Consider the following 22061-nt stretch of genomic DNA (forward strand, 5'->3'; position numbering starts at 1 on the left):
GGCCCCTTTGAACATAAGATGAAACCTGAGAGTTTTCCTTCAGGATGTCACTGTGCCTGCAGTTCACAGTCAGTTGGAAGAGGGCAACAAGAAATAAGTGTTTATTCAGGGAAGGAGAGGGTGGGGCATAGGTATGAGGCTGTCATTTGCTTCAGAGGAGAAACTGAGGCACAATAAAGCAGGGGCTTCTTCTGATAAAGGGAGAGCAGTTAGAAGTGGGAAGAGTGGAGAGAGATGGAAGCTCCACTGGAGGGTCTTCTGCTGCAAGGCGCTCTGGAGGGGCAGCCCAGGGACAGCAGACCTGGCAGAGCAGAAGGCCCTGGAGCCAGAGATGACATAGATCCCCTTTTCTGGATTCCAACCTAGGGATGAGTAGGAGTGGAGGTGTGGCACAGGAGGGGCTGAATCCAGACCAGAGCCCTGGGTGTGGGCCCCTCTCCCCTGCCCCTTCCTTGCAGTGGGGATGCCCCTGGCTCTTTGCCCGTACAGAAATGTGCTGTGGCCCCTGAGCCCAGACGTCCCAGGGCAGGCCTAACTGCCCTTTGTCCCCATAGGTACGCTCACGCCTGTCAGACAGAGGCTCTGGGTTTGGGGTTGGAAAAGGAAGTTCCCGGAGGCCCAGGATGCAGACTCTGCCCTCCACAGAGCCGGCTTCTGTTCAGGCCACGGGGCTGCAAAGGTGTTCTTTGTGTCCCGAATGCCTCCAGAGAGGGATGTTGGCGGCAGCACCCCAGTCCAGGGCTGGTCCCTGACCACCGAGGCCTAGCAGCTGTCTGGCTGCAGGTCAGGGGATGAGGGAACCCTCGGAGGTTGTCAGCGACCAGACCCTCACTCCCATCCTAAAGCTTCCCCTCTCGGCTTAGCTCAAACTTGCTCAGAAAGCCTTTCATAAACAGCGCAAGTCTGAAAACTCCCGAAAACTCGGGCGCTCTCCCCGCCCCTCCAGCCCTGGGGGCTTCAGGAGGGTCTGGGCTGCCTGCCAGCCCCAGGCTGTCCCCAGACTTAGGGGAGGGGGGGTGCGGAGGCGGCGCTTTTACCCTCTCCTTCCTGCTCGGTCTCCGGCCCGGAGTTTTCCTCAGGCCCCAGCCTCCCAGGCTCCCCACCCTGCTCTCCTTTAACCCTTTCCTACGAGGGAAGGAGGGGCGCGGCTCTCGGTTCTCTAGGGAGGCCCAGAAGGCGGCAGGGCTGGCCGGAGGAACGCAGAGAAAGGCCGGGCCCCCGAAACCAAGCCCCCTCTCCCCCACCGGGGTGCCCTTCCTTCCTCCCCCTCCCGCTGGGGAAAGGGGAATGTGGAAGGAAATTAACTTTGACCCCCGGATTCTGGCTCTGGGCCCAAGACTTGAGTGGAAGGCAGAGGCTTTCAGGACCCCCGCCCCCGCCCTTCGCTCCCCGCCTGCCCCCGCCCCGCCGCCTCCCTCCGCGCCCCTTTAAGCTCCCGGGCAGACGCAGCTAAAGTTCATCCCGGAGGGACCGGCGCGGCGGTGAAGCGGGGGAGGCTGGGGGCGGAGGGAAGGGCGGCGGGAGCCCGAGCGGTCCCACCCCCGTTGCAACCCCTGGCAGGAAGAGATTGTCGCGGGAGCCGCCGCCGAAAGGCTCGGAGCTCCGGGGGAAGGGCGCCCGAGCCGCGGCGGGTGGGTGCGCGAGCCGGGGGTGGGGGGTGTGTGTCGGGGGGACCCAGGCCGAGGCGGGGGCGCGCCGCCCGGAGGAGGGGGCGTGGCCTAGGCGCCTCCGGCCGGGGGACGCCGGTGACACTGTCGGCTCCTTCTTCCAGGGGCGGGCGGGGCAGCCATGCTCCTGTCCGGGGGCGACCCTCCGGCGCAGGAGTGGTTCATGGTGCAGACCAAGTCGAAGCCCCGGGTGCAGCGGCAGCGGCTGCAAGTGCAGCGCATCTTCAGGGTCAAGCTGAACGCTTTCCAGAGCCGCCCGGACACCCCGTACTTCTGGCTGCAGCTCGAGGGACCCAGGGAGAACCTGGGCAAAGCCAAGGTAAACAGCGTCTGGCCTCCTATCACTTCCAGCCAGACCTTTCTCCCGCCCTTCGCCCGCCTTCCCTCCCCCCTCCCCCTCCCCCCTCCCAACCCGGGGAGACTAGGGTCCCCAGGGGCGCCCCGACCTGGACCGGGCAGTATGGCGGGCAGGTACTGGGCCATGCCCTGCCTCTCCACATCTGCAGCCTTGGGTCCTTCCCTCTGGTTCCTTCTTTCTTTTCTGCCCCACCCCTCTGTTGCGTGTCACTTCGGTCCCTCAAGTGTGTTGAGAAAGGCTCTGCGTCGTGTATCCCCCCAGGAGCCTTCCCTGGCCAGAGGCCCGCGTTTACAGACTATTCCTCCATCAGGGGAGCAACTTAAGGTCTGGTATTTCTGTAGTCTGTGCAGCATACCTCTTTGTTCTCCACCCAGAGGCTGGAAGGCCCAGGTCTTTCTGCCTTCTTGTAAGTCTCCTTAAATCCTGGGCTGCGCCTCGGAGCCTGAGTGCTGGGACTGGAGGGGCCATTAGAAACTCCGCTAGAGAAATGCTGGCATTTTACAGACGAGGTCCTGGGGACTGGAGAGCGTCAGGGGCCTCCTGGAACACTTCGGGTCGGGTAGGTGGGGGTGGCAGGGGCTCTGGGCTCAGCGCCCCACACTCTTGATGCCCTAGGCGGCCTCTTGCAGGGGCTCACGGGCAGGGGTGCAGCTGCTCTGGAAGGCAGCAGGCTTTGGGGATGGGTGGGAATCCTCTGGGAGGAGGGCTGTGGGCTTCAGATGAAAGGGCCTGCTGTGTGGGGCTGGATGCTGGGCAGGCCAGGTCACCGTGTGCCTTTCTCGCGTCGGCTCTAGCTTCTCTCCCCCGCTTCTCCTCCACTTGGGCCTCTCAGGTTCCCTCTGACCCCCAGTCATGGCCAAGGTCTCCCTCTTCGCCCAGATTCCCTTATCTTATCTTTTCCCGGTAGAAATACTGCAGCCTCCCTCAGCCCCAGACCACCCTTCCCTTCCATGCACCCCACCCCACCCCAACACACTCCCCTTCCCCAGCTGGGTCTCTGCCAGTATCCTAATTGGTCAAGGCCATGGGTGGGGGAGGCCCAGAACACGCTGGCCAGTGGACAGGCAGGCTAGAAAGTTCCTGCTTCAGCCCCTCCGCTGAGCTGCTTCGTCAGCAGTTTGTCCAGTTCTAACAGAGGTGCTGGGGGAGGGGAGGGTGTCTGCCCACATAGCAGATGTGCAGGAGCTCTGGAGATGCAGACTTTTCAGTAGCTGGGATAGGCGGGTTAGCACGAGGAGCCTTTGGGTTGTTTGGGGGTCTTAATCTTTTTGTTAATTTGAAAGACACCCACTCACCCTTTTGTGAGACTGGGGGTATCTAGCTGCCCTGACCCCTGCTTACATCCTTCATCAGCTTCTCCAGGCTCAGCTGCTCCTGCTCCCACTGCTGCCTCAGGGTCCCTGGGGCCACTGACTTTCCCTCACACCCCAGGCCCTGCTAGTGTAGCCAGTGGCTTTCTCCAATCCCCCCCAACCCCGCCCCCATCCTTTCATCTCTTTCCCACCTGTTTTCTCCTGGAGAAAAGCACAGTTTAAGATGGAAACAACATGAGGGGTTTTGGATAACTCCCTCCCTTATTGTAAAGAACGAGCAGAAAGAAGGGATGAGTAGAGCTTTGGAGCAGGAGGGCAGGGAACGTGGGGAGGGTGAGGTTTTGTTCTAGAAGTAGGAGATCTGGGCTCAGTTTGCTGTCACCAAGTTAACTGCTGGGACAGACGGGTGTGGTGGAAAGAGCTGGAGATTGGGGTTTGCTACCTTCTAACTGGCTGACCTGGGTCAAATCACTGACCTTCTCCTGAGTTTATTTCCTCATCTATAAAACAAAGTACTAATACTCACTTCATGGAAGAGTTGTCAAGAGTCAGCTGAAATAATGCATGCTTATTTTTGCAAATGTGGAGAGTTACAGGGTAGAGATGTCAGTAAGTGTTGTGGTTAGCTAGCTGTATAACTTTGAATGAGTTCTTTTCCCTCCCTGAGTCTGTCTCCTTGTTTGTGAAGTGAGAGGCTTGGATGAAATGCTTTCTAAGGTTCAGCGATCTGCTGCAGAAAAATTTCCCATGTATAAGGATGTCTTGAGCAGTTGATTGGTGGCTTAGTGATAAAGAATCTGCCCGCAATTTGGAAGACCTGGGTTCAGTCCCTGGGTTGGGAAGATCCCCTGGAGGAGGAAATGGCAATCCACCCCAGTATTCTTGCCTGGAAAATTCCATGGACAGAGGAACCTGGCGGGTTACAGTCCATGGGGTCACAAAGAGTTGGACATGACTGAGCACAGAAGAAGAAGGCTGTCTCGGGGTTTCCATGTAGAGGTGCTGTGGCTGACCCCAGTCCCAGCTGTAAGGACACAGAACCATGCACCTTGACAGTGAGTTGATATACACAGCCAGCTGGCAGAGAGAGCTCAGTGAGACTGAAGCTTGTGGGATGGAGAAGGGGTGATGGATGTCCTGTCAGTGAGGGGAGAAGTGGTCAAGAAGGGTACGGGCTTCTTTGGAGAAGAACTCGGGTGTGTTTATTATATGCACTGGTTTTCCAGGAAATCTCTGCAGAACTCGAAAGTACCTTTAAGTAGTTTTCTTGTGGTGGGATTTAAAAAATAATGAAGGCATTGCTGGAAATCACATTCCTAGACAGCAAAAACAAGCCCTGGGGAGGCGTGGCCTTTCTGAGGTGAAATCAGCAAGTGGAAAGGAGAGTTTTTAGTTAATGATCCCAGTCTCTCAGCAACAAGCCCTGCTCAGCTTTTCTGTCCTCCTTGACAACGGTGTGAAGAAGGGTTGGATGCTGAGAGGACAGGGGGCAGTTCGCGGCTACTCTTTTTGGAGACTATGGAATGAGGTGATGGGGAGCTCGGACTGAGATGGGGAGCCGAGGGACAGGGTGTGGTCTGCTGACTCTGGGCTTGGCTGTCAGGTACGAGTTGGCCTGTCCTGTCCCACAGTGACTGTGGGCCATGAACGCGGTGGTGGCCAGGGGTGTGCTGAACCTGGCTCCTGCTGACCCATTGTTGAAAAGTCTTGAAAGTTTTTGAGCCAGCGGAGTCCTATTGACAGTTTGAAGTCAGCCAGGATGGGAGTAGTTACATCACGGAAGTTGGAAAATGCTACAGACCAGGACTGCCCTCCCCACAACTGGCTCCCCACAACTTACCAGCATGCGCTAATTGTGTTGTGAGCACCTGATCCTTCTCCTTTAATTATTTGTTTTTATTTATTTTTTTAAAAAGATGCTTGCACATATATTTAGCTCTCTCCCTCTCGAGCTTCCCTCCCACGTCCTTCCCATTCAGTCCTTCTGGGTCATCACAGAGCACAGAGCTGAGCTCCCTGTGTTGTACGGTAACTTCCCACTGGCTGTCTGTTTCACACGTGGTGGTGTATATACGTCAGTGCCCTCTCTCAGTTCCTGCCACTCTGCGTATGTGTAGCTGATTCATGTTTTGTACATCAGAAATGACATTGTAAAGCAATTATACTCTCATTTTAAAAAGATGCTTATTTACATTTATTTTTATTTAGTTTTTGCAGCATGCGGGATCTTAGTTCCCTGGCCAGGGATAGAAGATCCCCTGGAGAAGGGATAAGCTACCCATTCCAGTATTCTTGGGCTTCCTTGTGGCTTAGTTGGTAAAAAATCTACCTACAATGCAAGAGACCTGGGTTTGATCCCCAGGTTGGGAAGATCCCCTGGAGAAGGGGAAGCCTACCCTCCTGTAATGGAAGCAAGGATTCTTAACCACTGAACTGCCAGGGAAGTCCCTCCTTTATTTTGAACTTAATTTTTCTTTATCAAAATAATACCTAATTTAAAAGTCCAGCAGATTTGTAAAAGTCCACAGGATAATGCAGTGATTCCCTGCCTTGTCCTGCCAACTCCCTCTTCTGTGCTCTTCCTTGTGGAAAATATCTGTTCTGGCATTTATACATCTCCACATTCCTAAAAAATACATAGATCCTGTATCTTTGGATTAATTTTAGATACCTTTTTACTTCCTATTATTATAGGTGGGGCTTCCCTGATAGCTCAGTTGGTAAAGAATCTGCCTGCAATGCAGAGACCCTGGGTTGATTCCTGGGTGGGGAAGATCCCCTGAAGAAGGGAAAGGCTACCCACTCCAGTATTCTGGCCTGGAGAATTCCATGGACTGTGTAGTCCGTGGATCGCAAAGAGTCGGACACGACTGAGCGACTTTCATTATAGGTGAGGATTTAGCTCCTTTATATTGCCATCCCTTTTTCTTCCCAATATAGCTATATTTCATTTTCTGTTAAATCTGTATTTATTATTCGCAACATTATGCCCATCCAAATATCACTCACATTGAAGTGTAAACATCTAAACATTGAAGTGTACTCTGATTAGGTTTTCTATCTTACTTTTCAATTTTTCTGAGGTAAAGAGCTTAACACCCTTCCTGTTTGTTTGTTTTCCTTTGTACCGATTGCTAATTCTTATAACTTTCAGTAGCTTCTCACTACAATTTTCTGCACGGATAAGCTTTTGATTCAAGGTGGCCTGTTACAGATTTTTTCCTGGGGGTGTCCTTCTTTCTGTCTGGTCAGGCTTGCATGGCTATCATCCTGAGACTCCTGTTTGCTGTCATTTTCTTGGCATCCTCTTGCCCTTTTTCTTTGTTAAACGCTGTGTTTCCTGAACGCTGTGTCTTTGTCTTGGGTTGGTGGGGCATGTCTGTCAGTAGCGTCATTAAGTTAAAAAGATGGTGCTGTGCTAAAGATCATGCTGATAACTTAGGTCAACCTTCCTGTTTCTTGAATTCCACTCTTCAACCTGAATTAGTTGTCCTCTGTGCCTCCCAGAACAATGCTTGATACATATTAGATGCTCAGTAATGATTTCTTGAATGGATGAATACATTCTGAAATTTCTCTCCACAGTCATTCTGGAGATTGTCTTTGCTTTTTCACTAAGTTGGGTCTCCTTTCTTGGTTTTTCCTTTCTTGATTTACTGGAAAATGCTCTTCAGTAGTGTCCTGAGAAAGGCTTTAGAGGAAATAAATTCTTGGGGTTGCATATCGGTGTATCTCCATTGCATATCTGAAGGTCACTTGATTGACAGTTTGGCTGGTATTGAATTATACATGGAAGATTATTTTCCTTCAGAAGTGAGAAGGCATTAATCTATTGACTTCTTGCTTTGGGGACATCTGAAGCTATTCTTGGTCCCTGATCCTTTGATGTGAAGCGTTTTTTTCTCTCTGGAAGTTTGTAGTTTCCCTCACTCTTCTGAGATGCCCCAGAGAGACCCTTTTGTGTGGGTATCTGTCTTCATCCATTGTTGGTTACTGTGGCTGAATCTCTGAAAGAGAAGAAGGAGTTTCTCTGCACTCATTGCTCACTGTAGACCTCACTGTTGGCCTTCCTCTGTTCCTCCATGATTTTGTGTGGTACCCACACTCTCAAGTACACTGATCAACTTCTGCAGAACAAACTTCAGTGGGTAGGGTGGTACTTGCTCAGCGTTTGTGCAGTGGGGTAGGTGGGCTCCCAGATCTAACTGCTCCTCAAACAACTTTATCTTAGTCCACCTTTTATTTATTTATTTTTTTTAAATTTACTTGGCTGCACTGGTTCTTCTTTGCAGCTTGTGGGATCATCAGTCTTTAGCTGTGGTACGTGAACTCTTAGTTGCAGTACGTGGGATCTGGTTCCCTGACCAGGGATTGAACCCAGGCCACCTGCGTTGGGAGCATGGAGTCTTAGCCACTTAGACCACCAGGGAAGTCTCCTAAGTCCACTTTTTAAAAAATGTTCTCCTTCACTCCTAATTCTGGAGTTTTTTGGTGCTGCCATTTTTATTTATTTATTTATTTTTAGCTTTTTGAGTATTCTGCAGTGTAATTTGGTGTGCTTCTAAAAAGCAGACAATGAATGGCAACTGGCTTATGAGAAAGAAGAATCCTAAGTCAGGATTGATAAAGTATACAGCAGTTGTAAGCTGTCCGGTGGTATTATTTTTTATTTAACTGACACATTGACCGATGACTCACAGGACACTGGGCAATATATTTTAACAAATACACAACATTTTTCTGTGTGTACTTTGTCCCTGCATCTTCTCTACTTCTTCTCCTCTTGGAGAAAAAGGTCTGGGTTGGCTTAAAGCAGGAAATTTGCTCCAGATATTTTCTGGATGTAAATGCCTTTATCTGTTTTTTCTCTAACTCTCCATTGGCTTCCTTAGTGGCTCCATGGTAAAGAATCCGCCTGCCAGTGCAAGAGATGCAAGAGACTCGGGTTCTATCCCTGGGTCAGGGAGATCCCCTGGAGTAGGAAATCACAACCCGTTCTAGTATTCTTGCCTGGAAAATTCCATGGACAGAGGAGCCTGATGGGCTATAGTCCATGGGGTCGCAAAGTGTTGGGCATGACTGAATGACTGAGAACACACACATATATATAGACAGCATCATGGTTAAGACCTCAGACTTTGGAGTCAGAATGCCTGAGTGTCCCAGCCTCTGTCTGTGTGACCTCAGACATGTGTCCTTTCTTGCTCACCTAAAACGGGGAGGATAGTAATTTCCATATAGGTCTGAGAGAGGAATGAACGAGTTAATGTATGTAAAGAGCCTGGCACCTAGCAAGTACTCAATAAATATCAGTTCAGATTTATTATTTTGAAAATTACCTCATTTCCAATATATATTTAAATTTTATTTATTTCTTTATTTATTGGCTGTGCTATGTGCAGGCTGTTCTCTGGTTGTGGCGAGTGGGGGTTAATCTCTATTTGCAGTGCGTGGGCTTCTCGTTGCAGTAGCTTCTCTTGTTCACAGGAGAACAAGGTGGCTCTAGCTGTGCCAGCTTCAGTAGTTGCAGCCCCCGGTCTCTAAAGCACCAGCTCAGTCATTGTGGCACATGGGCTTAGTTGATCCGTGGCATGTGGGATCTTCCCATGGCCTGGGCCAGGTGGAAGAAGTAAGCGCAGACCTGAGCAACCTCGCTCACCCACCACCTGGCAAGGGTGAGCCTGACCAGGTGGGATAACTCTTATAGGTCTGAACACTGTGAACCCCATGTGGTCTTGGGGATGGCTGTTGGCGATCCAAAATGGAGATTTGTTCCTTATGGATCTGTCAGGGGGAGACAGGGCGAGGGACGACTATCAGTGACACAGGGGTGAGGAGGGGCTTGGGGATGAATGCAGTCATCAGGGTTGGCCGATTAAGAGGGAATTCCCATGGTTCCTCGGAGCTCATGGGGTCATGCTGGTGGAACTCAGAGTGGAAGAACCCAACCTCTTCCATCCCAATGCCCTCTAAAGACTGAGTGTGTGAGCCCTGGAAACATGAGGACCTGGTGCCCAGACAGCCAGAGGCCTCCCTTCCGGCTCAACCATTGTGTATATCTGCGGGGACCCCTTGGACACCAGACCAGGGACTTATCTTCTCCTCTGTCCCCTCTGAGCAACAGAGTTACCATGGTTACAAGTTACAGGTTGTGCCAGAGACCTTCTGCAGGGGGATTAACGAGAATCTCACAGGATTACCCCGTAGTCACTTGTAGTCAACCCGAGGAGGTGGAAAGAGCTCTGGTTTCAGAGTCGGACAGATGGCAGCTGTGGTCTTCACCCAGTCGTCTGCTGACTGTTTGTCCCTGGGTCAGCGATATGGCCTTTCTGAGCCTGCAAAATGGGAATAGTCTGTACCAGGCTCAAGCGAAGCACTTCCTTTGTGTTAACTCACTGAGACTTCCTGATAGCCTAATGAGGGGGGAAACCATTATCCCCATTTTACAGATGAGGAAACCTAGGCACAGGGAGAGTTAATAACTTGGAGGGTACTCAGTCATGTGCCATCTCCCTCCCCTCAGCTATTGCACAATTCCAGAATGCCAAGGTAGGATTGGCCCTTGGGAGTGTCTCATTTAATCCAGCTTTTTACAGGTAAGGAGTCTGAGCCCCTGAGAAGGTGATACATTTTTCACAGTAACCCTAACGTATTGAGGTCAGGTTGGAACTAGAACCAGAACCCTTGTCTCCAAGCCCAGGTACTCCCCTCCCCCATCTGTCAAAGCTCCCTGGAAAGAGAGGAGAGTGTGAGAAGGCAGGACCAGGGAGAGAGGGCTGGGCCCTGGGCAGGAGTTGGGGGGCGGGGACGGGTCATTTGGCTCAGGGTGCGCAGGGGGAGCGCACGTGCTTAGTGAGGGGAGTGAGCCCCAGTGACGGGCCCCTGACGGCTGGCTTCCTTCGTGTTCTCCCCACTGGCTGCAGGAGTACCTGAAGGGCCTGTGCAACCCGGAGCTATGGAAGGAGGTCCGCTACCCGGCGGCTCTGCACTGCGCCTTCCTCGGGGCCCAGGGCCTCTTCCTGGACTGCCTGTGCTGGAGCACCCTGGCCTACCTGGTGCCCGGCCCCCCGGGCTCCCTAATGGTGGGCGGGCTGACCGAGTCTTTCATCATGACCCAGAACTGGCTGGAGGAGCTGGTGGGGCGGCTGCGCTGGGGCCCGGCCCCTTTGCTCACTCCCCGCGGCATCTGGGAAGCCGAGGTGACCCGGGCCTTTGGGGCCCTGGTCTGGATCCGTGGTGACCAGTATGCCGGGGACCTGCTGCAGCTGCCCCCAGCCGTCCAGGAGCTGCTGCTGAGCCTGGTGCGGGATGCCGCAGGCAAGGAGGACATCATCCAGTGGCTCAGCCGCATCGGCACCTCCGACTCCCACTCAGACCCTGAGCTCCTGATCTGCCCAACCCACCAGCAAAAGGAAGGTCCAACCATGGCGGCCGTGGGAGATGGCCCTGGCCCCTTTCTGGAGATGGGGAGCCCAGAAAATTCAAAGAGATTAACCAGCCTGGGAGCGACAGGGGCCCTAATCTCGGGTACCCCAGGCTCGAACACCCAGCAGGAGACAGCCAACCAGCTGGTCCGGTAAGTTCTGGAGAATCAGTTTGGCTTATCTCCTGTTTCTGCACCCCAACCCCAGGGAAAGAGTTCGGGACCTAACTCACCTTCCCACCTTTCCAACAAACTCGGGTTTCCTCCAGGGTCACTTCCAACAACCAAGGTGGTATGGACTGTGCTCGCGAGGAAGGGTCAGTGCAAGCCGGCAGCAGCCAGGACCCCGTGGATCACACCCAAGCCTCGTCCCAGCAGAGGCAGGTCCGGAGAGGGGAAGACAAGCTCCCTCTCCAGCCTCCAGTATCGGCCCTGAGTGTGTGCTCACCCTGGAAGGCCTGGACCCCAGGGCCAACCTTTGCACCCCTGTGGCCAGGGGCTATTGCTGCTACCTTCTGGAGGATCAATGAACTGCATTCTCTTCACCTGGCCTGGCTCCTGTCCCAGGCATGCTTTAGTTTCCCTTTCTGGCAGAGGCCACTGGGCCCCATTCAGTTCAAGCTGCCAGGGCAGAATCCTTTGCCCTTAAACCTGGGATGGAAACAGAAGGAGCTGGTTCCTCTGCCCAGTGTGGAAAGCTCAGATTGTACACCAGACGGCGGGCCGGGAGGAGAGGCAGCCCTACAGAACTGCCCAAGGCCAGAGACCCCTAAAAACGTCATGAGTTTACTGGTGGTCTCAGGAGGCTCAGGGGTAAAGGATAAGTCCATCCCAGGACTTCCACAGATAGGGCCACCTTTGCCCTCTACACCCCAGCTCCAAGCCAGAAGTGAGCTGGGGGATCAAGAAAGTATGCCCTGGGATCGTAAGGGGCCAGAAGAGGAGCCCGTCCCAGTTCCGCCCCCTGGGCAAGGCGTGCCTGCTGCTCCAGGGGGGCTGACAGCTCCGTCGGGACCTGACTCTAAGACTGTGCCTGAAACTCTCAAAGTGCCCGTGGCTGCCGCAATGCCCACCGCTCAAACCCCACCCACAAGTCCAGTGCTGCCTGCAGCCCCCAAAGTGCCTGAAACCCAGATGACGGCGGCAGTCCCTGAGGAACGTGCAGCCTCCAAAGTGCCTTCAGCTCCAACAAAGCCAGCGGCTCAAGTGGGGCCCACAGCACAAAAGGCAGCTCTGGGTGAACCAGCGCCCGCGGCTCCCCAAACTCCCACAGCCCAGAAAAGGCAGGCAGCAAAAACATCGCCTGCAGGTCCCCAGACATCCAGAGCCCAGTCTGGGCCTGCCCCTAAAACTGGACCTACAGCTCCCAAAGCCCCTGCTGCCCCCCAGACTTCCAGAACTCCAAAAACGCCGGCGGCTCAGAAGGCACCCACAGGTCCGGGGTCCACCCTGGATGCAGGCAAACCCATCAGTGAGGGCCAGCCTCCGTCCAGGGGCAGTGCTTCCTTCCTGAAGGGCCAGGGGCAGGCTGGAAGTCAGGGGCCACCGTGCAGTGGCACTTCGACTCCCAGTGGCAAGCGCCAGCCTCAGGTGGAGGGGCTCCTGGGGGCTTCTTGGGAGGGGACCCCAAGGCAGCCGACTCGCCACCCACAGGCCAGCAACACAGTGACCAGCTTCCAGAGGTACCACGAGGCCCTGAACACACCCTTTGAGCTGGACCTGTCAGAAGAACCCGGGAACCCGGAGTTGCGGCGGGTGGTCATTGACGGCAGCAGCGTGGCCATGGTGTGAGTAGGCATGGGCCTGGGGTGGACTGGGACTGCCGGGGAGCTCAGGCAGGGCATCCCTGGGGTGATAGACTGCGGGCTTCCTTTCTCGATCTCTGTATACGGGTGACATGGGGTTCAAGTGGGGGAAAGAGGGGAGGGAAAGGCACATGTTGAGCAGCTACCGCATGCTGGGTGGTGCTTGCGGAATTGCAATAGCAGCCTTCCAAGGCGGATTTCTGTTCTTCCTTGATAGAGGCAGAAACAGGCTCAGAGAAGTGATGGATCTTGCCCAAGCTCCCAGAGCCAGTAAGGGACCTGCCGGCCTTTGAGTTCAGATCTGCCCAGGCCCACAATCTTTCCCTTTCAGCCTGCCTCACTCACATAGCAGGGGGCCTATAAACCCTAGTTTTCAAATGTTCAGCCCAACCCTGAAGGCCCAGCACTGATCTCCGTGAAGATTTTCCTAACCGTGCCAACCTGTAGAGACCAGCTCCCTGCACAGCACTTCCTGCTATATGTATATATGTCAGCATAAATACGTGCAAGGTGTCTTCATTTGCCCATGTCGTAGAATAGTTATTATCTGTGCTGAGAACATTGCCAGCACACGGTCGTGGTCAGCAAATGTTTGTTTGCTTCCAGCCCTAAACTGAGCTCTTTGGTTGTAGAGGTTGCCCTCTTCCTTTTGCCCTGGAGGCCCCTACACACACACACACACACACACACACACACACACACACACACGAGCAGGTGAGTGGACCCAGTAGGTGCTCACTGTTTGATGAGGGAGGGACGGGGGAGGGCACTGTTGGTGCTAATGCTGGTGCCCTGGCATTTCTGATGCCCTGTGCTGTCCCGGGTTGGCTCTGAAGGAGGGGTGGGGAGGCCAGGCCATTCCTAGGGCAGAAAATTGCTCCCTCACTGGTACCCCTGACCCCTAACCCCACCTCCAGGCACGGTCTCCAGCACTTCTTCTCCTGCCGGGGCATTGCCATGGCGGTGCAGTATTTCTGGAACCGGGGACACCGAGAGGTCACCGTGTTTATACCCACCTGGCAGCTGAAGAAGAATCGGAGGGTGAGAGGTGAGCTGTCCCCTGCCCCCCAGCCCCTCCAGTGTCAGCACGCCTTCCTTCTCCCTGCCTTTCTGTTCCCATCAGAGCCTTTTCCTCTTAGCGCTTCCTCTGACCATTGCTGTCTTCTGCCTTTCATCTCCAGAGAGCCACTTTCTGACAAAGCTACACTCCCTCAAGATGCTTTCAATCACCCCCTCCCAGCTTGAGAACGGCAAGAAGATCACCACCTACGACTACAGGTGTGTGGCTTTGCAGGCCTTCTCTTGTGGGGCCCCGGGCTTGGGCTGCACTGATGTAGGAGGCAGAGTCTTGCTTCATCTGCTCTGGGGAGATGGAGGCAAACGTGTCAGAGGGTCATGTCAGAGAGGGAAGTGTGGTGCACCGGCCCTCTGTAGGCACAGGGGAGGAACACAGAGAGGAAATGGCTCCAAGCGGGTTCTATTCAAGTCCAGGGACTGTTCCTGAATTTGGGACTCGGCAATCCCATTTCTCTGAGTTAATAGGCTTTCCTCCCCCATCAACTATGGGCTGAAACCCTCGACTATCTTTGGATGGGACTAGCCCAAGTGACTCCTGGTGCTTCAAGCAAGCTGCTTCCCCCAGCAGCTGATTCGGGTGCCAGTTTGGGTTGAAGCTCAGGTTTTCTCAAGGAATTGCTGCAGTCTTTTCCTCCCACCACCCTGGCTCTGGGACGAGGTGTGTGTGTGGCTGGAGACTGGCTCTGAAAATGGAGTCAGACTGCCCCTGCCTCCTAGCTGAAGGCCGAACGACTCCCTATTTGTCAGTCCTCGGCGCACACTCAACGTGACTGCACGTCCAGTGTGCACAGGGGAGCCTGTGATGCTGCCTCTGTTGGGGGCAGAGAAGGCCCTCCCAGCTCACTGGCCCTGGGCTGGAGTTGATGCCCAGCAGGCACAGGGCTTGGCTTCACTTAGACACCTCCCATGCAGGGCAGGGAGAAGTTCTGTTCCTCCCTAAGACATGATATCCACTCAGCCTTCAGGTTTGGGTGGGCCAGTTCAAGCATCCTTCCTTCAATAACTGGTCCCCTGCATAAGGTCTTTAAGTGCCTTTTAATTCAGGCCTGGGTTTGAGGGAAGACGGCTTTTCTGTGGGGCTTCCCAGGTGGCGCTAGTGGTAAAGAACCTGCCTGCCAACGCAGGAGACTTAAGAGACACGGGTTTGATCCCTGGGTCGGGAAGATCCCCTGGAGGAGAGCATTGCAATCCACTCCAGTATTATTGCCTGGGAGATCCCATGGACAGAGGAGCCTGGCTGGCCCCAGTCCATAGGGTTGCTCGGTATCGGACAAGACCGGCGACTTAGCACGCCCGGCCCTTCTGCAGAAGGGCCCTCTGCTGGGCACTTTTGGAATTGCATGGTCGGGGTTGCCAGAATGGCTCGCTGTGGCAAATGCTGAGGAGTAGGTAGCCTTTGCTTTCTTTCCTGGTCACAGCCCTCTTTCGAGAAGTGATCCTTGGAAAAATGGATTTGTTTACTCAGGTAGGTATTTTTACATGTGTATGGATGCATACATATGTATATAAGTGTGTCTTGGCATGTACATGAATGTTGTCAATTGGTGAAGAATAATCATGGAGTATTGGGTATTAATATCTGCTGTGTAGCAGGCACTGAGCTAGACACTTAAGTGTATTGTTTCATTCAGTTTAATTCTCACAGCAATCGAGGGTAGGTACCTTATGTTTGATCGACAGATATGGAACCGAAGCAATAAAGAGGTATGTGTGGATGTGGACAAGGCGTGGGTTTCTGTGTGTGTGTCTAAGCATGTGTATGTGAATGCCTATGTGTAAAATAGGGGTCTTTGTTTGTATAGACAGTTGGGTGATGTGCATCTCAGGTTGCCTTTCCGGGGGCTCATGGCCCTCCAGCTAGCTGCATAGACGAGGGTGGGCTCTCAAGCCCTGGCTATCAAGGGCAGTGTTTTTGTCCTACACTTCTCAACAGGAAGCTACAAATTTAGTTTCTCAGAGGACTGGGGAGGTGAGAGGCTGGGCACTGGGTCCATAGCGACTCCCCCTCTCCCCGCAGGTTCATGGTCAAGCTGGCGGAAGAGACAGATGGCATCATCGTCACCAATGAGCAGCTCCACGTCCTGATGAATAATTCCAAGAAACTGATGGTCAAAGACCGGTGAGGCGGCTTCCATGGGATTGGGCTGTTCCTTCCCCGCGGGTGCCGGACAGCCCCTGGCAGGGGGGTTGGAGGCAGGGAAACGGGCCTTGGAGCGATACTCACCAGCACCTGCTGGGAGGATATATTGGTCTCAGTTCTTGTGGAGATGCCAGCTGGCAACAGGGTGTGGGTGGGTCAAGGGCTCCGTAGTGACCTTTCTTCCTCTGTCCCGGGCCCAGCCTGCTGCCCTTCACTTTTGCGGGGAATCTCTTCATGGTGCCGGATGACCCCCTGGGCCGTGATGGCCCCACCCTGGATGAGTTTCTGAAGAAGCCAAACAGGTAATGGGCTGGACCTCCCCAACCCCCTGGCACCTCCCAGCTCCTCCTGGGACTGACTGGAAGCTTCCCCATGGTGCTAGCCAACATTTGTTTAGTGCTTAATACTGAGCAGAGCGATCTGACTTTTTCAGGTTCTTTGCACTTCCACCCACACCTGCGCATCCATAAACTAATTACAGTATGGTTTTACAGTTTCACAATCTTGCACGCATGCTTTAGTACTGTACGTATCCTTCCCCAGCTGGCTTCTGTCCCCATTTTTGATTGTTTTTCCCAGGTGCGCACCATGTTAGTTCATGTGGCTGGCTTTAACGTCCATTCTCTATTCCGTTGCATGAGTGCCCGACAGGTTTACGGGGTGTCTGATGGGAGGCCATTCGACAGTTTCCGTGTTATGCTGTGGGCACCCGTGCTGCGGTGAACCACCTTGTCTTCTTTCGTTGCATGCAGGGGGAGCTGTGTCTGGAGTATATACCAAGAGGAATTTTTTCCACGTGTCTTTCCCCCTTTGACCCTCACAGCTTGAGTTAGACACATGTGATCACTATCCTTGTTTTACAGACAAGGAATCTGAGACTCAAGTACTTCCCCCAGTTCACTGTGCTGGTGCCGGCAGAACTGATTTGTAGTAACTCAGTTCCTCTGGCTTCTGCCCACTCTGAGCCTCCCAGTTCCCTGGGTCCAGCAGGGGACTGTGGTCAGCACCTTCTGGGCGGGGCACTGCTTCCTGGGTCAGGTCCCCCAGTCCCGTTCCCCATTTTGAAGAAAAGTGCTGTGGCCAAGGTCTGTGTGCTGTGCCCGCCTAAGCCCCTTGTCAGGCCTCCTTGCCTCTCTTGAGCTCCCCTGGCTTGCTCACCCTAGAGCCTGGTTGGAAGGACCAATCATCTAATTCTTATCAAACCATTGGCTTAAAACTGCTTGGAAATGTCACTTGGTCAATGAGGTTTTGATTAAATAAGCCTTCAAAGCCCAGATGAATATCTGACATTGTGGTTTAGTGGACACTGGGGCTGGAGGGAGTATCTGTGGACAGGTTGTGCTGTGTGGGAGGCTGACCTGGCCTCAGGGGCACTCAGCCATTTAGTTTCACCACAGGTGGCCTCTCAGGCAGGCTGGCCCCCACCTCCTCCAACAGACCCTTCTGCCCTGCTGTTTCGGTGTAGGTTGGACACCGACATTGGCAACTTCCTGAAGGTGTGGAAGACCCTTCCTCCCAGCTCAGCCAGCATCTCTGAGCTGAGGGATGACACGAGAGAGTCTGGCCCCCTGGAAAGTCTGCAGAATGTGGAAGAAGTCAGGGAGGAGGAGGAGGTGGAGGAGGAGGAGGAGAGACAGGATGAGGAGCAGAGAGAAGAGCAGGAGATGCAGAAGCCGGCTGAGGAGGAGGAGGAGGACCTGGACTCTTCGCTGATGTCCGTGTTCAGGGCTGAGTGCCCTTCCCTCTCAGAGGAAATCCTCAGGTGCCTCAGCCTCCACGACCCCCAGGACGAGGCCCTGGACATTGATCTCCAGCCGGCGGTGGCCTCTCCCTCGCTGGGCATCCCCTGGGATGGAAAGGCTCCCTGCCAGCAGGTTCTTGCCCAGCTGGCCCAGCTGACCATCCCCAGCAACTTCACCGCCCTCTCCTTCTTTATGGGGTTCACGGACTCCCACCGGGACGTCATCCCGGACTATGAAGCCCTTGTGGCGCCCTTGCACGGCCTCCTCAAGCAGAAGCCGGACTGGCGATGGGAGCTGGAGCACGAGAAGGCCTTCCTGGCCCTGAAGCGAGCCCTGGTGTCCGCTCTCTGCCTGTCCATCCCCAACCCCCAGCTGCCCTTCCACCTGGAGGTGACGGTGAGCCAAGTGGCCCTGACGGCCGTTGTATACCAGGAGCACTCGGGGAGGAAGCACCCTGTAGCCTATACCTCAAAACCCCTCCTCCCCGACGAGGACAGTGAGGGCCCACAATCAGGGGGAGACAGCCCCTACGCCGTGGCCTGGGCCCTCAAGCATTTCTCCCGCTACATTGGGGAGACCCCTGTGGTCTTGGACCTTTTCTACGCCTCCCGGACCTCTGTGGACCCTGAGGCGTGGGATGGCCGCAGGGTTGCCAAAGCGTGGTTGATCAGATGGGCCCTCTTGGTACAGGACAAGGGCAAGAGAGCGCTGGAACTGACCCTTCTCCAGGGCCTGCTGGGGAAAAACCGGCTGCTGACTCCCACGGCTTCCATGCCTCGGCTTTTCCAGGTTCTGCCTCCTTTTTCCGACCTGTCCACTTTTGTCTGCATCCACATGTCGGGGTACTGCTTTTATCGGGAGGATGAGTGGTGTGCTGGCTTCGGTCTCTATGTGCTGTCTCCCACCAGCCCCCCTGTCTCCCTCTCCTTCTCTTGCTCCCCTTACACCCCGACCTATGCCCACCTGGCGGCCGTGGCCTGTGGCCTGGAGCGTTTTGGCCAGTCCCACATGCCCGTGGTTTTCCTCACGCACTGCAACTGGATCTTCAGCCTCCTCTGGGAGCTCCTGCCCCTTTGGAGGGCTCGGGGCTTCCTCTCCTCCGACGGGACCCCACTACCTCACCCAAGCCTGCTCTCCTACATCATAGACCTCACCTCTGGCCTCTCGTCCCTCCCGTTCATCTATCGAACCTCCTACCGGGGCTCCCTATTTGCTGTGACGGTGGACACCCTAGCCAAGGAGGGTGCCCAGGGGGGCGATCAGTGTTGGAATTTGCCAAATGACGTGCCGGCCCCCGTAGTGACTCCCCGTACCCTTTGCAAGCGGCCCGACTTGCTGGCGTTGCAGCGGAGCGACAGCACCCTGGCCGATATCATGGCCAAGCTGCAGGCCGGGCAGAAGGTATCCAACTCCTCACCCTTCAGTTCTGCCTTTAGCTCCCTCAGCCTCGACAAGGAGAGCGGCCTGCTTATGTTCAAGGGAGACAAGAGGCCCAGGGTCTGGGTGGTCCCGCGGCAGCTCCGGAGGGACCTGATTTTCGCTGTGCATGATGGCCCCATGGGGGCCCACCAGAGGCCCGAGGAGACCTATAGGAAGCTGCGGATGCTGGGGTGGTGGCCAGGGATGCAGGAGCACGTGAGACATTACTGCAGGAGCTGCTTGTTCTGCATCCCCCGGAGTCTCCTAGGCAGTGAGGTGAAGGTCATTGAGTCTCTGTGGCCCCTCAGGTCCACCGCCCCCTGGTCCAACCTGCAGATTGAGGTGGTGGGCCCGGTCACCGTCAGCGAGGAGGGCCACAAGCACGTGCTGATCGTGGCTGACCCCAACACCCGGTGGGTGGAGGCGTTCCCGCTGAAGCCTTACACGCACACGGCTGTGGCCCAGCTGCTGCTTCAGCATGTGTTCGCCAGGTGGGGCATTCCCGTGAGGCTGGAGGCTGCCCAGGGCCCCCAGTTTGCCCGCCACGTCCTGGTGAGCTGTGGGCTGGCCTTGGGAGTTCATGTGGCCTCCCCGAGCAGGGACCTCCAGTTCCCCTGCCTGACGAGCTCCAGGGCCTACTGGGAATTCAAGAGGGCCCTCAAGGAGTTCATCTTTTTGCATGGCAAGAAGTGGGCGGCTTGCCTGCCCTTGCTGCACCTGGCCTTCAGGGCCTCCTCCAGCCAAGCCTCGCCCTTCCATATCCTGACAGGGGCCGAGGAGAGGCTGACGGAGCCCCTGTGGTGGGAGATGAGCAGTGCGAACATCGAAGGGCTCAAGATGGATTTATTCCTGCTACAGCTCACGAGGGAGCTGCTGGAGCTCCACTGGAGGGCAGCCGAGAAGACCAGCGAAAAGGCAGAGAACAGGCGTTTCAGGCGTGAGAGGCAGGAGAGGGAGTGGAACGTGGGGGACCAGGTCCTCGTGCTGTCCCTCCCCAGGAACGGCAGCAGTGCCAAGTGGGTGGGCCCCTTTTATGTCGGGGACCGGCTCAGCCCGTCCTTCTACAGGGTCTGGGGCTTCCCCACCCCGGAGAAGCTTGGCTGCATCTATCCTAGCAGTCTGATGAAGCCCTTTGCCAAGAGCGTCACCCCGCTGTCCTTCAAGGTCTTGGAGCAGTGAGCTGGAGCAGTGGGGGAGCCCCCTCCCAGGGTCCTGGGCTGCTGCTGCTAGGTCTCCCCCTGCCCCCAGGCACGCTCTCACAGCCTCCCCACCCCTACCCCCGGGACTCTTCACTGTGCCTTTTATAGAGAAGTTACTTCACAAAGCTTTGCTGAACTGCCTTGAACTGGGGACCAGCGTCCCTGTGAAACATCTCCCCAGTATGGGGTACTGGGAGAATCTGCTGAAGGCTATCAGATGTGGGCCTCTGGCAGTTCTACCCTGGGGAGCAGAGAGCTCCTTTCCCGAGGTAGGCCGGGTTCAATGTCTCTCCCTAAGTGAGAATGTACACACACATACACGCACAGCCCGGAATCTTACTCCTGGCTGTCCTTACCATGAAATGGTGTGGCTCTGGACCTCAGAATTGAAACCACATTCCCCTGTCAAACAGAAACCCCGGATACGGGCTCCTCCCCCGTCTGTCCATTTGGGGAACCTTTGCCCTTGAAGCCGTAACAGCTGAGACAAATCCATGCAGTCTAAGGAGAGGCGCCCATCCTCGGGCTCATGGACCGCCTTCTCAGGCCAGGCTAGGCCTGCCCATCGATCAAGGAAGGACTGGGAGTCCTGGGCCCCGAGGTTTAGAGCCTCAGGGGAGGCTAGGTGGGAGGATGCCAGCCAGGTGGGCTCGTCCTGCCCGTCGGCTCCGGAAGGGCAAGGGGGAGAGAGTCAGCCTACCTCATTTGACTCCAGCCAATGGAGACACTCCCTGACCCTGGCTTTAAGGACATGGACCCTACAGGAGTCAAGGATCTCGATGCCAAGTGTGGCATCTCTACCTGAAGAGCTGCTTTGACTAGACCAAGGGGCCTAGGCCTCTGTTTTGGGTTGGCGGGGGGTCACTGAAATGAGCAGTCTGGCACAGTGTGGTGCTGGTGTGGCTCTTCATTCCAGCCCCACCCCGAAACCCACAGCCCCCTCCTCCCACCGCCCCTGTGCGCTGCATCCCCGGACCCTACAGAGTATGGCTGCTTTGTCTGGGTTCTCCCATCCCGCCCCAGTCCCCTGGATTTGCCTTCTGTGTAGAGACAATCCTGGTGCCCCCCGCCACCCCCCAGCCACTCTTTGCAAAGATCACTCACTGGGAGAGTGCATCTCCCACAAGCGTGTGCCTTCACTCACCCTCTGGATTGCTGCTGTCGCCAACAGAGAGGGTTCGAGGTGGGGGCCAGCACTGTCACTCTGGCTGAGCCTCTGTGCAGTTTCATTTCTCCGAAGCTGAGCCGGCCTCCTTGCCTAGCTCATGTTGCCAAAACACTTGATATTGCTGGAGCCAGAGTAGTACTTGCCGTCAAGTCCAATTTGCTTGTTTTACAGCCAAAGAAAGAGGCCCAGAAAGGGGAAGTGACTTGCCCAAAGTCATACAGAGTTGGTGGCTGAGCTGGCACCAGGATTAAGCTTCTTAGTTCGCTGTTCACTGTAGGTGGGGGTTCAAGTGAGAGAAGCTCTTAAAATCCTGTACCCATCTTCCCTCCAACTCCCCATCTCCCAAATCTTGTAGACAAACTACTTAGGCGTTGCCCTTAAACCATTTCTAGCTGTTAATTCTGTCCAGGAAAGAATGATTGGGTGACAGCTGAGACACTGAAAGGTGAGCCGTGGGGTTTTTAGCTGATACCTCTCTCCCCCTCCTCCTCCCCTGCATGTCCCCCTCTTCTTCCCTTCCTTGTCCTCCCTCTGATGGTCTGTTCAACCTCATTCTCCCTCTCCAGTGCTGTACCCATTCCCCTGTTAACCACATTTATGATATTATACCTGTTTGTGACCTTTTTTTTTTTTCCATTTGATTTGTCAATAAATGGATCAAAATGGAGCTCATGTCCAGGTTTTTTGTTTGTTTTAACTTTAGACTCAATTATGGGCTTCCTGGTGGCTCAGATGGTAAAGAATCCATTT

The 22061-nt window shown here is 54.9% G+C and overlaps 1 protein-coding gene and 1 long non-coding RNA gene across 2 annotated transcripts; one reads left to right on the forward strand and one right to left on the reverse strand.

Moving 5' to 3' along the window:
- Window positions 1-948: 948 nt before the first annotated feature.
- Window positions 949-21828, forward strand: NYNRIN (NYN domain and retroviral integrase containing). Its single transcript, XM_061157897.1, has 9 exons — window positions 949-1631; window positions 1772-1986; window positions 10262-10914; window positions 11031-12548; window positions 13484-13614; window positions 13748-13844; window positions 15661-15762; window positions 15984-16085; window positions 17249-21828. The coding sequence occupies exons 2-9, from the start codon at window positions 1789-1791 to the stop codon at window positions 20121-20123; spliced, it is 5676 nt and encodes a 1891-aa protein (XP_061013880.1). The 5' UTR covers window positions 949-1631; window positions 1772-1788; the 3' UTR covers window positions 20124-21828.
- On the reverse strand, window positions 15946-21449 carry LOC133066636 (uncharacterized). Its single transcript, XR_009695175.1, has 3 exons — window positions 21288-21449; window positions 16371-16547; window positions 15946-16068 (listed from the first exon to the last, which is right to left on the reverse strand). It is a non-coding gene; the product is annotated as an uncharacterized LOC133066636 (long non-coding RNA).
- Window positions 21829-22061: the final 233 nt, after the last annotated feature.

Source organism: Dama dama, chromosome 12 (assembly GCF_033118175.1).
Source record: "Dama dama isolate Ldn47 chromosome 12, ASM3311817v1, whole genome shotgun sequence".
Lineage (NCBI taxonomy): Eukaryota > Metazoa > Chordata > Mammalia > Artiodactyla > Cervidae > Dama > Dama dama.

Bases quoted from the DNA above. Each gene is read 5' to 3' on its own strand.
- NYNRIN (XM_061157897.1), top strand. From the start codon at position 1,789: ATGCTCCTGTCCGGGGGCGACCCTCCGGCGCAGGAGTGGTTCATGGTG. The intron at 12,549-13,483 runs GTGAGTAGGCAT...CCCCACCTCCAG, and splicing joins GGCAGCAGCGTGGCCATGGT to GCACGGTCTCCAGCACTTCT. The intron at 13,845-15,660 runs GTGTGTGGCTTT...CTCTCCCCGCAG, and splicing joins ATCACCACCTACGACTACAG to GTTCATGGTCAAGCTGGCGG.